Raw genomic sequence first — 11,909 nt, forward strand, 5'->3', positions numbered from 1 at the left:
CATCTGGAGCACTTCTACTGGGAAAAGGCAACAGGGACTACCATGGAGACACTGGAGAGACTGTCTCCCGGGTGGCCTGGGAACGCCTCGGGAGCCCCCTAAAAGAGCTGGATAAAATAGCTGGGGAGAGGGACGTCTGGGCTTCTTTGCTTAGGTTGCTGCCCCCGCCACACGACCCCGGATAAGTGGAATAAAATTAATGAATGGATGCATGGATGTTTCCTCCATTGTTAAATCATTTTTGGCAGTTATTGATAAGTCATTAACATGATTAGTGTCTTCACATAGATCATTAATTACACTGGGGAACAATTTGAAAAAGAAATTCTGTGGAGTTAGATTTTTATGCTGATTAAAACTAAAATTGATATGCTAATTCCAAAATTGCAGTCAGTTTACCCTCCAGATAAGCAAAATTCCACTGATTAGCTGTAGTAAGACTTGCCAGTTGATTACGATTGAACTCATCTACAGCTACGTGGCAACTTGTTTGTGCAGTCCCAATTGGAAAGTGCGGTGAGAGGTGTGTGCAGCTCCCAATAGGTCAGTGCTATCAATATCTGCAACCGGAAAGCTAGCATAGTAGGAATTAAGAGCATTTGTGCTGGCTTTTCTCTTAACCTTGTAAACACGGGCATACCGTTGTAAATTCTATTTCGTTTTATGCTGTTTTTTTAGTTTTCAAAGCGTGTAACTATTCCATCTTAGTGTTTTATTTACGTACATGCATACATTTTTCATATATTTTTTTAAGAAAACAGGTATCCGATAGTTAAAAAACTTGACGTGATATAGAAAAACTGAGATCAGTATTGGATTCCGCACCCAAAATCTCGTTTAAAAACAGCTGTCGGACATAACGCAACAAAAATTGTGGTCCTCAGTGTTATTAATGATAGGCAACACATTTCAACTAGTAGCGCTTCGCATTAATCACTACCTGAGAAGTAGCTCAGTTTCAAAAAGGTTGGTGACGCCCACTGTCGTGTGTAATTTGAGCACGCTCGGTAGACGGAGCTCTTTTCGGTGGCTCTGGGTGTTGCGGAGCCGGCCGTGCGGGGAGCGGTGGAAGGAAGAAATCCTGCAGTGTAGCGTCACTGTAGGGGTGGAGGGTGGGGGGGAGCTTCTCACGCCCCTTCCGTGTTTTAAGACGTCTATTGGTTTATTTCACCATTAGTCATCCAAATCTATTCGCTCATTGGCCTAACGACCTGCCACTCAGTGCTCGCGAGGGTGTTGACGTAATCTGGGTTTATCAATTCCCTCCGTTTGGTTGCAGATAGACGCCCGTCTTGACATCCTTACGAGAAAACAAGGCTCGACAAGGAGTTCTCGATCGCGATTCGAGCTCCACCCGGCGGAGGACACCACTATAATGGGCATTTTTCACGAGGGGAGACTTTACGACAGTTTCCCCGCTTGCGCATTCTGATACAAAAACAACACAACACGTTTGACGTCCGCTAGCTTCATCGTGTGTACATGGTGTTGGCGCTGCTGGCGTGACAGACTTCGAAGGTGAGTAAATGCAGTGAAGTTCTTCATTTAAATCCCCGAATGTCAACGCTAAACGAGGTGGGTTATTACACAGTGATACCAGGCATTTCTTCGTGAGTTAGCCGGTGAGCATTAGCCTGCTTTAGCTCGTTCCAGACGGGCGGGTATATGTATGGCGGTGTCTCCAGACCGTTACACTGTCCTGCACCCCCCCCCCCCCTCCCCCCTGAAAACCAAAATGCCTGCTCTATACAACCTTTTATTTGCTACAGTGAAAGTGGTTGACTTTCGAGATATTTCCGTCGCCGGATGCGAGTCGCGGCATATATGCTAAAGCCACAGGCGTTAACGATGCGCTGATTAAAAGTACCAATAAGAAGAGAATAATGCCAGGAAAATAAATAAAGGATTTTCTGTCGTCTACATGCAGTGCCATTTACTTTAGTCGCTCGTGTGGGGTTCATCGGGTTCAATGCGTCCCTGCTATGCTGCTAAAAAAAGCACCCGGCTCCATCCTGTCGCACTGTTCCACAACATAGAGCAGCGGCGGGTGAGTCTGCTTGCTCACATCTTGTTTTATGGCCCGAGCCCTTTTCTTATCAAGACCCTTCGAAAATGTGCTGGATGCAGCGGCCAGGCCTGGCCCACTGTCCCACCGGAGCGCCAAGCAAGCGGGCTGGATAGAATTTCATGGGCGTATGCTTCAACAAGTATGGCTGACTTTTCAAGTTTGTGGAAAATAAAGAGATGTGTGACGCCAACACTTTGCCAAGTAGTCTTCTGATGGCTTATGCTTGTTATTTGGAATAGGCTTTTGGTAAAATATGATGCAACACAATTGTAAAATTGTTTGTTTCACTTTCCAGGGAATGCTGGGATTAGGGACAGAGACCCACTGCAAAATTGCAAGTAATTGACCTCCCCAGAAATGTTCTAATCTTCTATATTAACAATTTAAACTAAGTAGCTCACAAGCTATGATCCCAAAACATTAATAAAAAAAATGCACCGGATGCGTGCATGGACATGCACACGCGGTAAAGACTCCATAACTTCCTCCATTAACCAGGCTATAAACATACTGTAGCTCCCCCCAGACATACAAAGACGTTAGTCTCTTAGTCGATGCAGTATGTATGATGGCAACATACTTGCTTGACACCAATTATTAATTTATTATGTGCTAGGGTTTTTCCTCCATCTTCTGGAATCTTAGAGCGTTATAAAAAGAGCATGAAGACACGAGTGAATGCGTGAATAGCAAACCGTGAATAAGCGGGGGTTCACTGTATCGCAAGTGACTTTTTATCTATAGTTCCACACTTACTGTGTCTTATGTAGGGCAGCTGATCAGCTGTTAACTTCCACCACTGCCAACAGCGATTTTCACTTTTCTCTGAATCAGCTTGAGAAGTTTACCAGAAGTTCTCCGGCATTAACCCCACAAGGAGCTGTTAGACTTAATCTGTCAAGCCGGCTGGCTATCAGCTGGTGACCAACACTAGGTACTCCTCTGCTAGCATGGGGCCTTTAGAAGGAGTCAGGGTATTTGGGGTGGGATCTTAGGGAACAAAAAGAGTACAAAAATACATAGCGAGAATAGGTGTGTTTTGGTGTGGTCAGCCATTTTTGTTGACTGTTGTGGTTGTCCTAGCATGTTATCAGGTATTTAACGTGAACATTTTCTTCATCCTCTAGGAGGGAGGGCACACAACACACTTTACTAGGAGACCATCCAGCACTGCAAACATGTCTGGGGCGTCGGTAAAAGTCGCTGTTCGAGTTCGACCCTTCAATTCCAGGGAGACGAGCAAGGATTCGAAATGTATCATTCAGATGCAAGGCAACACAACGAGTAAGTAGCGTGCACAGCACACACGTCTGCTCAGCATACATTTTACACACACACATACACACACACACACACATTATAAAATCCATTTATTGAAAGATAAGATGCAATGAGGTGGCACGGTGCACAACTGGTTAGCACATCTGCCTCACAGTTCTGAGGACCGGGGTTCGAATCCCAGCCCCGCCTGTGTGGAGTTTGCATGTTCTCCCCGTGCTTGCGTGGGTTTTCTCCGGGCACTCCAGTTTCTTCCCGCATCCCAAAGCATGCATGGTAGGTTGATTAGAGACTCTAAATTGCCCTTAGGTGTGAATGTGTGTGCAAATGGTTGTTTGTTTCTATCTGCCCTGCGATTGGCTGGCGACCAGTTCAGGGTGTACTCGGCCTCTCGCCCAAAAATAGCTGGGATAGCCCCCAGCACGCCCGTGACCCTTGTGAGGATAAAGCGGTACAGAAAATGGATGGAAGATGCAATGACATATATTATCTTAAGAGTATTTGTTGGTTCAGAATTGCATGGCGGGCTGTATCCAATGCTCTCACCCGCTGCACATAATCCAAGAGCCGTAGTTTATGCACCCTTGCATTACTGTGTTGCCATTTGGGCCTTTTAGCAGTGTATAGTGCAACAGTTGGGGACAGACAGGCCTGAAGAGAATAAATAAAAAGGCTTACTGGGTGACATTCCTTTTCCTCCTCCTCCTCTGAAGGGGCCTGCATGCCTGAGGACTTTGTGTGTGACAAATGCTGACTTGGTTTGTAGCAGGACACCCAGGGGCCACAGCCCAGCCAGACTACACCCTTCTATTCATCAATGCTTTATCACCACACTGTTGATTTTTTTCAATGGATGCAGTATGAGAGTGGTTCTGTACTTTTTATTAGGCTTTTCACAATCAGGATTTTTGGGGCCGATCACCGAGTTTATAAAAACGGTAACCGATCATCGATCCGATACGAGATGGAGCAATGTGTCTATTTAAATGACTTGTTCATTTACCGTATATACTTGTGTGCTTAATTGCTCCAAAAATTATATTTACAATAAATACTAGCTTGCTAGGCTACATAACGTTTTGTTGCCTGCTTGCAAGCGATGTCGTATTAAAAGTATGTGAACATACCTTAAACGAACGTCCTCTCCCAAGCACCGGTGACCACCAACACGCGTTTTTCCCCATTTTGTTCTTATAAACACCCGGCGCAACCCATTAGTGTTGTCGTCGCCATGGTAACAAGTGTATCAGGTCGTGTTTGAGTTGACAAGGTGAAGCCCAGTGATTGTAAAAAACGGGATGCGGTGGTATCGGAATACAAGTTTAGTCTGACATAGTGCAATCATGAAAGACCAAATGTCTCTTGTAGTCTGATCCAGACATTGCGTGATGTCTGTCTGAGACCGCCGACATGTTTTTTTTAAATGACTCTATTGGTGGCCAGATATTTACAGTACTATGTCAAAAGACACGCGACAAGGCTAAAAATAAACTAGCTTTCGAAGTAAATGTCTTTTGAGTAGTCAATCAATGAATATTGACATTGAAGCCGATAAGCATAAAATGCTAATAATTGGCCAATACCGATCAGACCAATCAGATTGGTGTAAAGTCTACATGATTCCTGTATAGTAGGGCTTGGACTCTTCACTCTAAATCCCCATTCGCTGTTTCTATTGACAGTAAGGAATGACTAGCGAATTATAATCAAATCGTTACTCCTTGTACTATTCTGAAATAATAGTCCAACAAATGAAAAATACAAATTGATTATTTGAGAACTATTTCTTGAACCGATAAGATGGCACGCTGGCACATTTTGGCTGACGTGTAGCTGCGGCTTCTCCCTCTCGAAAAGTTTTTTTGTTTAAAATGGTTTACTTTAACCAGGATCCCTCGCTGTACCCTGGGCAAAGGTAGAGTCCTGGGTCTATTTTGTCTTTTGGTGCTGTAAATCCTTGCTCCCCAGTACGTTCATGCCTTGGAACAAGCTGCTGCCTTACCAGCTAGTCAGCTATCTATTTAGCCTGCTGGCTAGCTAGCTTGCTCTCATGATCTTTCACGCTGTATTGAATAAACTTTCTCACATTTAATCCGCCGCGGAATCCATCCACCTCGCCGATGGCTCCTTTTCGGCTTCAGTTGTAGCACTTTCATGAATATCTGTGCTGCTCCGTGTACATGCAGGCTAACAATCGTGGAATATTTTGTTGTTTTGAAGTAAATGTGTGGCAACATTTGCAGCTCTAATCAGAATCAAGTAGTATGTTGTTGACAAGGCTACAAATAAACTACCTTTTTGATTGAAATATACTGTACACGATGGCGATGCAGAGTAAATGTCTTTTGCGGTGCATTGATCGGATCGGCGAATTATGACATTAAAGCCGATCAACCGATCAGCATAAAATGCTAATTATCGGCCGATACCGATCAGGCCGATCAGATTGGTGTAAAGTCTACTTTTTATGGTTCATGTCTCGTGTCATAACCTTTTAATAGGTATTTTAGTGCTCAATGATTAGCCAATCTGCCTATGTCCAGGACTTAACCAGTTTACCAGATGAACACTTGTATTTGCCTGTAAATGTCACAACAAGATAGTTATGCAAAGTGTTAATGGGTTACACTTAAAGGAAAAAAAAAATGTACCGGCATTACCAGATAACTAGCAACCCTTTATTGCTCAGTGACTGTTTTTCTCAATGTCTTTATGTCTCAAAAGTGTTCTCTGTCAATTGACTGTCTGTTGTCGTACTAGAGCGGCTCCAATTACCGGAGACAAATTCCTTGTGTGTTTTTTGGACATACTTGGCAAATAAAGATGATTCTGATTCTGATATTTTTTTCAACAAGCACAGTACATTGAAACCTACGAGGTTGAACGCAATCCAAGGTGTGATTTGTTAGGTTTCAAAGCACGTTTTCCTGTTGGAACTAATGGGAATAGAAATAGAAGAAGAATCACCTTTATTGTCATGAACATGCATGAATGCACACAAAATTTGTTCTCTGCATTTTACCCATCACAGTGAACACACACACTTGTTAGTGGAACACACTGGAGCAGGGGGCAATTTAAGCGCCCGGGGAACAGTTCAGGGTATCAGTGTCTTGCTCAAGGACACCACAGCCACGAGTCCGGGAGATGTTGGCGGATGGTCCGGTCGGGGATCTTGAACCTAGATCCCCCACGGTGGCAGGCGATGATGATCTTAACCATTGGTCCACATCTGCCTAAAAAATTTCCACACACTCCACACAAGCATATGCCTATAAAAGGCGGGTGACGAGTCAGTCACAATCATACAATTTTTATTAACTGTATGTTTTTTTTTAAGTCAAGCGTTCTCCTTATACACTGCCTCCTACTGCTAGTATAAAAATGTTAAGTTAATCACTGTATTATTAAGATGTTAAAACATGGACTTTAATGGCAAATTATGGGTATGATGAAATGCATCACAGATGTGCCTCACGTGTCAGAAGAGCTTAAGAAGTTGAAACAATAAAACATTAACTCTGATAACATTGGTGAGCTAATGCCATAACTATTGATTCGTGATTGTTAGTTAAGGTTTTAAACATGATATAAACAATGCTTAGAATATTTTTGTTTCTGACTGCTGGATAATTAAACACACCTGGATCAAATTGACTCATGGACAGTATTGCTCTTCCTGAAAAATTTGGGAACACAGTATCTTCTTTAAAAAGACAGGCCAAATCTTTTAACACTTGGTTGATATAATGACATAATACTTTGAGGGAATTCTGTGATAAACAATTGCTTTGGGAAAAAAATGAAAATAAAAGCACAGTCAATAGGAAGGGACCAGAATGGGTTTCATAGTCTTGTGATTGAACGTTATGTGGTTTTTGAGACTGTGAGTCATCAAGATATGCGCGGTGCCAGCTTCCACTTAAATCATACTTCCTGTTCCATCTGAGATATGAGCTCAAGTCTATCTCACCAAACTATTCTTCCTACTATGAATTTGTTCTGTCAGTCATATCAAACTCATTAGACTGAGCCTACATGAATTTACCCAAGTTTCCCAAAGCAGTTATGGATGACTTGCTTTATCCCTCTGTCAAGAGAAAGCTCTATGTGAAATCCGAAGTACTTGTACTCCATGTTCTTGGATTTTCATTATGCCAGTGTCCCTTGGAGGGGTGTGTGTGTGGTCTTTAGCTGAACTGCAATGGAATATGCAGCATTTTGTTGACTTGGATAGACCTTGGATAGTCCTTTCCTCGTCGTCCTAACACACGGGCAGATTGCAGAGCGGAAAGGGGCGCTGGCAGGTGGCCACACTCTCACTTCATAGGGATTTCATTGCCGGTGGTATGCCGAGAATGCTGGTTTATTAGAATGCTGAAAGGTGGAACGTAGCTAATAATTCACACGTGTGTGCGCGCGCGCGCACACACACACACTTTCATACAAGCTGTCAAGACTTAATATACTTTGATTATGTAGTTGGTAAACCCAACTGGCCTGCATACATACTTTGAACAGCTTCACCATGTTTTTCAAGATGATTATTAAAAATGTCATCAGAGCTCATGGCCGCAAGCAAGACAATTAATGGCTTGTCAGTTTATGAACCAGCACATCCCTAAGCAAGACATCATAACTTAGTGGGACTGTGGATGGGCTTTTGACAACATTTCCTTGATCAACTATGGGGGAAATTAACATTGAAGCGATTGATAATTCGTTACTTTTGAAATATTATTTTTATTGGCGCTGACAAAAATCTCTCTATTAATGTTCTGACTCCTGTTATGATGCGACCTGGTGTTGAATTGAGCAAAATAATGCTGAGCAAAGGTTTTCGTGAATGTAGCTCAAAGTCCCATAACTGGCATCATCTTGTACTTGTTTAGACAGAAAACTAATTCAAATATTATCCCAATCCTTTAACATTATATGCATTGATTAATTTGCTCAACAACAAAGCAAGCTTCCATACAGTTGACAAATGTATTATTATTACGGCAATTCGTACTCAGAATCCTATACGACACAGAGCTTAAAATGATTTTTGCATTCTGTTCTGCCTCGTTGAAAACTTGAGAACCAAAGCTGCACAACATGAAAATAACATGGATTGGTCAGGCCTTGCCGGCATGGTGGACGACTGGTTAGCACATCCGTCTCACAGTTCTTGGGACCGGGGTTCAAATCCCGGCCCCGTCTGTGCGGGTTTTCTCTGGGCACTCCGGTTTCCTCCCACATTCAAAAAACACGCATGGTAGGTTGATTAGAGACTCTAAATTGCCCATAGGTGTGATTGTGAGTGCAAATGGTTGTTTGTTTCGTGTGCCCTGTGATTGGCTGGCGACCAGTTCAGGGTGTACCCCACTTCTCGCCTGAAGATAGCTGGGATAGGCTACAGCACGCCCGTGACCCTAGTGAGGATAAGCGGTAAAGGAAATGGATAGATGGATGGTCAAGCCTCGACAGCTTGACAGATATGGCCGGTTGAATCAAGTTTGTTGGTAATTGTCTAGGTGTTAGGCAGCTGTGTAGATGAGACTGCAACACTTCCCTCATTATTGTCTGGCTCAAGGGCGTATTGTGGGACTGTTTGTGTCAATAACACTGAAAAACAGTCAGCTTTGGTGGCAAAAGCAGGATATGACGTCTACATCTCTCTCCCTCACTCGCCTGCTCCCCATGCATGGAGGGTTGTCAAGGATCGACTGCTAGCAAAATTGATTATTCATTGTGCAGGGAATGTGTCCAAGGCCTCTGCAGGCAGGCAGGCTGCAAACGAATGAAGGCCTCTGTCGAGTGCAGCCCTACTCTTACAAAACAGAACTATCATTATAAAAGGTTGACGCCTTATGCTTTTCCATTTTGTTTGTCCTTCAATTGGCATCCGGACCCTGCCTTCATTAGGGGTCTGATGCGGTCGCCGCGTTGGCCTCTATGTTGTTATGTAACTCATGTTATGTTCCCGGTTATGAGCAGCCTTGCTTGTATGGATGGCCAAAAATGGTCAACAGATCATCCACACATTGAAGGGCTGATTGTAGTGGAACAGGCATGTGTGTGTCACTCATGACTTGTTTGGAATGGTACTGCAAATGCTTTAGGTTAAGACACCAGCTTTCGCCAATACTGTATCATTGAAGTGTGTGTAACATAATGCCACGTGACAAGATGATGTTACACTAATTGACAAACTGAAGGTTACCATAGCAATTAAAATGTCACTTATCAGCTCCAATTCAGATGAGGAGTGCACTACTTTTACTTTGGGTGTTGACCTTATAAAATCTGGGTTTACTTCACCTGAACGTGTTGCTCTTGGTCAGGATCTATCTTTTGGAAGCCAGTACAACTATGACCCATCATGATGCTGCTGAATCTTTTGCAGACAGGTCTGATTGACCTGATTAGGAGCAGTAATCCACAGACTTGCCTCAGGATGCCACGCCCCACGGCCATAATCCCAGTAACCCTTGTCGGTGTGTGCTGGGGTGTGACATTCCTCATCGCCTCATGCTGGGATTGACTTGACCAACACACGTGCCCACGTGCACCACTTGCAGAGCAGCTTGGCATTTCAGACTGACCTCCTAATGAGTGAGTGGGAGGGGGAAACTGCAGGCAGATGTCTGTGTCTGTTATCAGTGCACGCTGTGTGTGTCACAAGACTCTTGAGGCACTAGCATAATTGCATGTTGAGGACTCCCCCTCAATAGGACCTTTATTTTACTTCAATAGTTTGATAAAGAAAATAAATTCAGGAATCTTGGTTCCACATGTTTTTCGCTCCAAATTGAAGTTTGATACTACCATTCAGCCATTCTTCCATTTTCTATATCGCTCCCTTTTCCACAATTAGGATCGCGGATGAGTCTCAGTTGACTTTGGCCGAAAGGCTGGGTACTCACTGGACTGGTCGCCAGACAGCCAAACAGACAAACAATCATTCCCTCTTCCATTCACACTTATGGTCTTCAATCAACCTAACAGGCATATTTTGGGAATAAAAAACCCACACAAGCACAAAGAGAACATGCTGCTTGTTTGTTTGTTCATTTGTTGTTAAAGTGGTAGACATTTCTAAAGTTTATGTGGGTGTAGATAATAAAACAATACAATAACAATTACTAAAATACAATGGAAATTGAATGGAATGTGTTAAATTAAGAAAAAAAGAATGTAACGTTTTTCGTTTGATGTGTCAGAAAGGTTCCAGGGCTGGTGTCACAAAATATATTCTTCAAAGCCAAATTGCAAGTTTTCCCCTTCATTGTTGGCCAGGCAATCAATTAGCACGTCCACAAAGAGATCCTGCAGCATTTGTTTTGTTCAGTGCGCGAGAAGTGGTGAGAGTTCTGTCCTGGCTGAGAAGAACATCGCTGTGCTGGCGCAACCTCCCTGCTCACCTAGCCTGGTTCCATGTGATTTATTTATTTTTGTCCTCTTTCCCAAGCTCAAGCAGGTCATCAACAGTTTTGAAAATGTGGGTGACATTTAGATGGGAGTGATGACCCAGCTGCAAAAAGGCGTGGCAGAGAAGGCTGGGAAAGTGCATTTGACTCCAAGGGCATAACTTCGAACAGGAAAGTTTTTAGTGTGTAGTTGAAATATATCTTTTGTGACACCAATCATGCAACTTTTCTGAGACACCTTGTATCTCAGTTCTCACTGCAGTGGTTAAAATAGTTTTTCGTCGTTCTTAATAGAAAAAAATCTAAATCACTGAACTTGCTCACGAATATTCAGTGAGCGAATACCTCTGCCATAGTCAAACTGGGTGGGACCCTTAGATTAAAATAGCCCAAGTCAACGGTAAATAAGTAACCTTGCATCTGAAATTCCAATTGTGTAATTAAACTGAGAAAAAAAAGTTTTGTAGAAGTGACTATCAAAAATAAAAGCTAGTGACTCTCTGTTGAAGCTTGGAGAGTGAACCATTGTCATTAATGAGCAGTCTTGTTTCAGTAGTCCAAGTAGTTCTACCATTATGTTGGAGAACGCTTGAGCCGTTACTACATTTTGTTCACCTCATTGGTGTTGTGCTCACTGTCGGTATGAGCCTGTGATGCGTTGAATGGATACTGAGTCGGAACTGCCTTGTGAGTGGGGGAAGGGAGCTGTGGACGCAGTCAAATTAGCAGAGGCGGTGAAAGTCATGCACAAGCTTTATTCACATGCAGGGTAGCGTGACACGGCATTGCAGGCTGTCTCACAGCTTGCTTTAAAACCGGTGCAAATGTGCATTTTTTTACATTTAAACTAAAAGGATGAAGGGAGTGAATGTGATGCTTTAATACTTTAAATCTGCCAATCAGATTGCTGATTGCCTTGGGGTTTCAAGGAATTGGTTGTGAAATGTTAAAAGAGATTAAGACGAGCCAGTCTCAGTGGCAGATCTCATAAAGTCCACTAATGCAGTCTTCTTTTTACGCACTCAGTATGGCCGGTGTATATTTTGCAGAATTAAACTCACCTTTGTGAATGCACAAATTCTGGACAGTTGTCTCTTTGAATGACTCCAGACTAATGACCAACCTCTTAGTACAAATACTGTATGTCT

General features: G+C 43.1%; 1 protein-coding gene across 26 annotated transcripts in view; it reads left to right on the forward strand.

Annotated features, from left to right (window-relative positions):
• Positions 1-1,139: 1,139 nt before the first annotated feature.
• kif1b (kinesin family member 1B) overlaps positions 1,140-11,909 on the forward strand; it is an 86,421-nt gene continuing 75,651 nt past the window's right edge. For 5 of the 26 annotated variants that reach the window (XM_061781761.1, XM_061781780.1, XM_061781807.1 and 2 more), the window contains exons 1-2: positions 1,142-1,518; positions 3,196-3,352. In XM_061781761.1, the coding sequence (XP_061637745.1) occupies positions 3,247-3,352 (106 nt within the window). In that variant the 5' untranslated portion in view covers positions 1,142-1,518; positions 3,196-3,246. Of the gene's footprint in view, positions 1,519-2,363; positions 2,407-3,195; positions 3,353-11,909 lie in introns of all 26 variants that reach the window. The other 21 variants (XM_061781736.1, XM_061781771.1, XM_061781824.1 and 18 more) reach the window with 16 other exon arrangements.

This window comes from Phyllopteryx taeniolatus, chromosome 1, assembly GCF_024500385.1.
Source record: "Phyllopteryx taeniolatus isolate TA_2022b chromosome 1, UOR_Ptae_1.2, whole genome shotgun sequence".
Classification (NCBI taxonomy): Eukaryota; Metazoa; Chordata; class Actinopteri; order Syngnathiformes; family Syngnathidae; genus Phyllopteryx; species Phyllopteryx taeniolatus.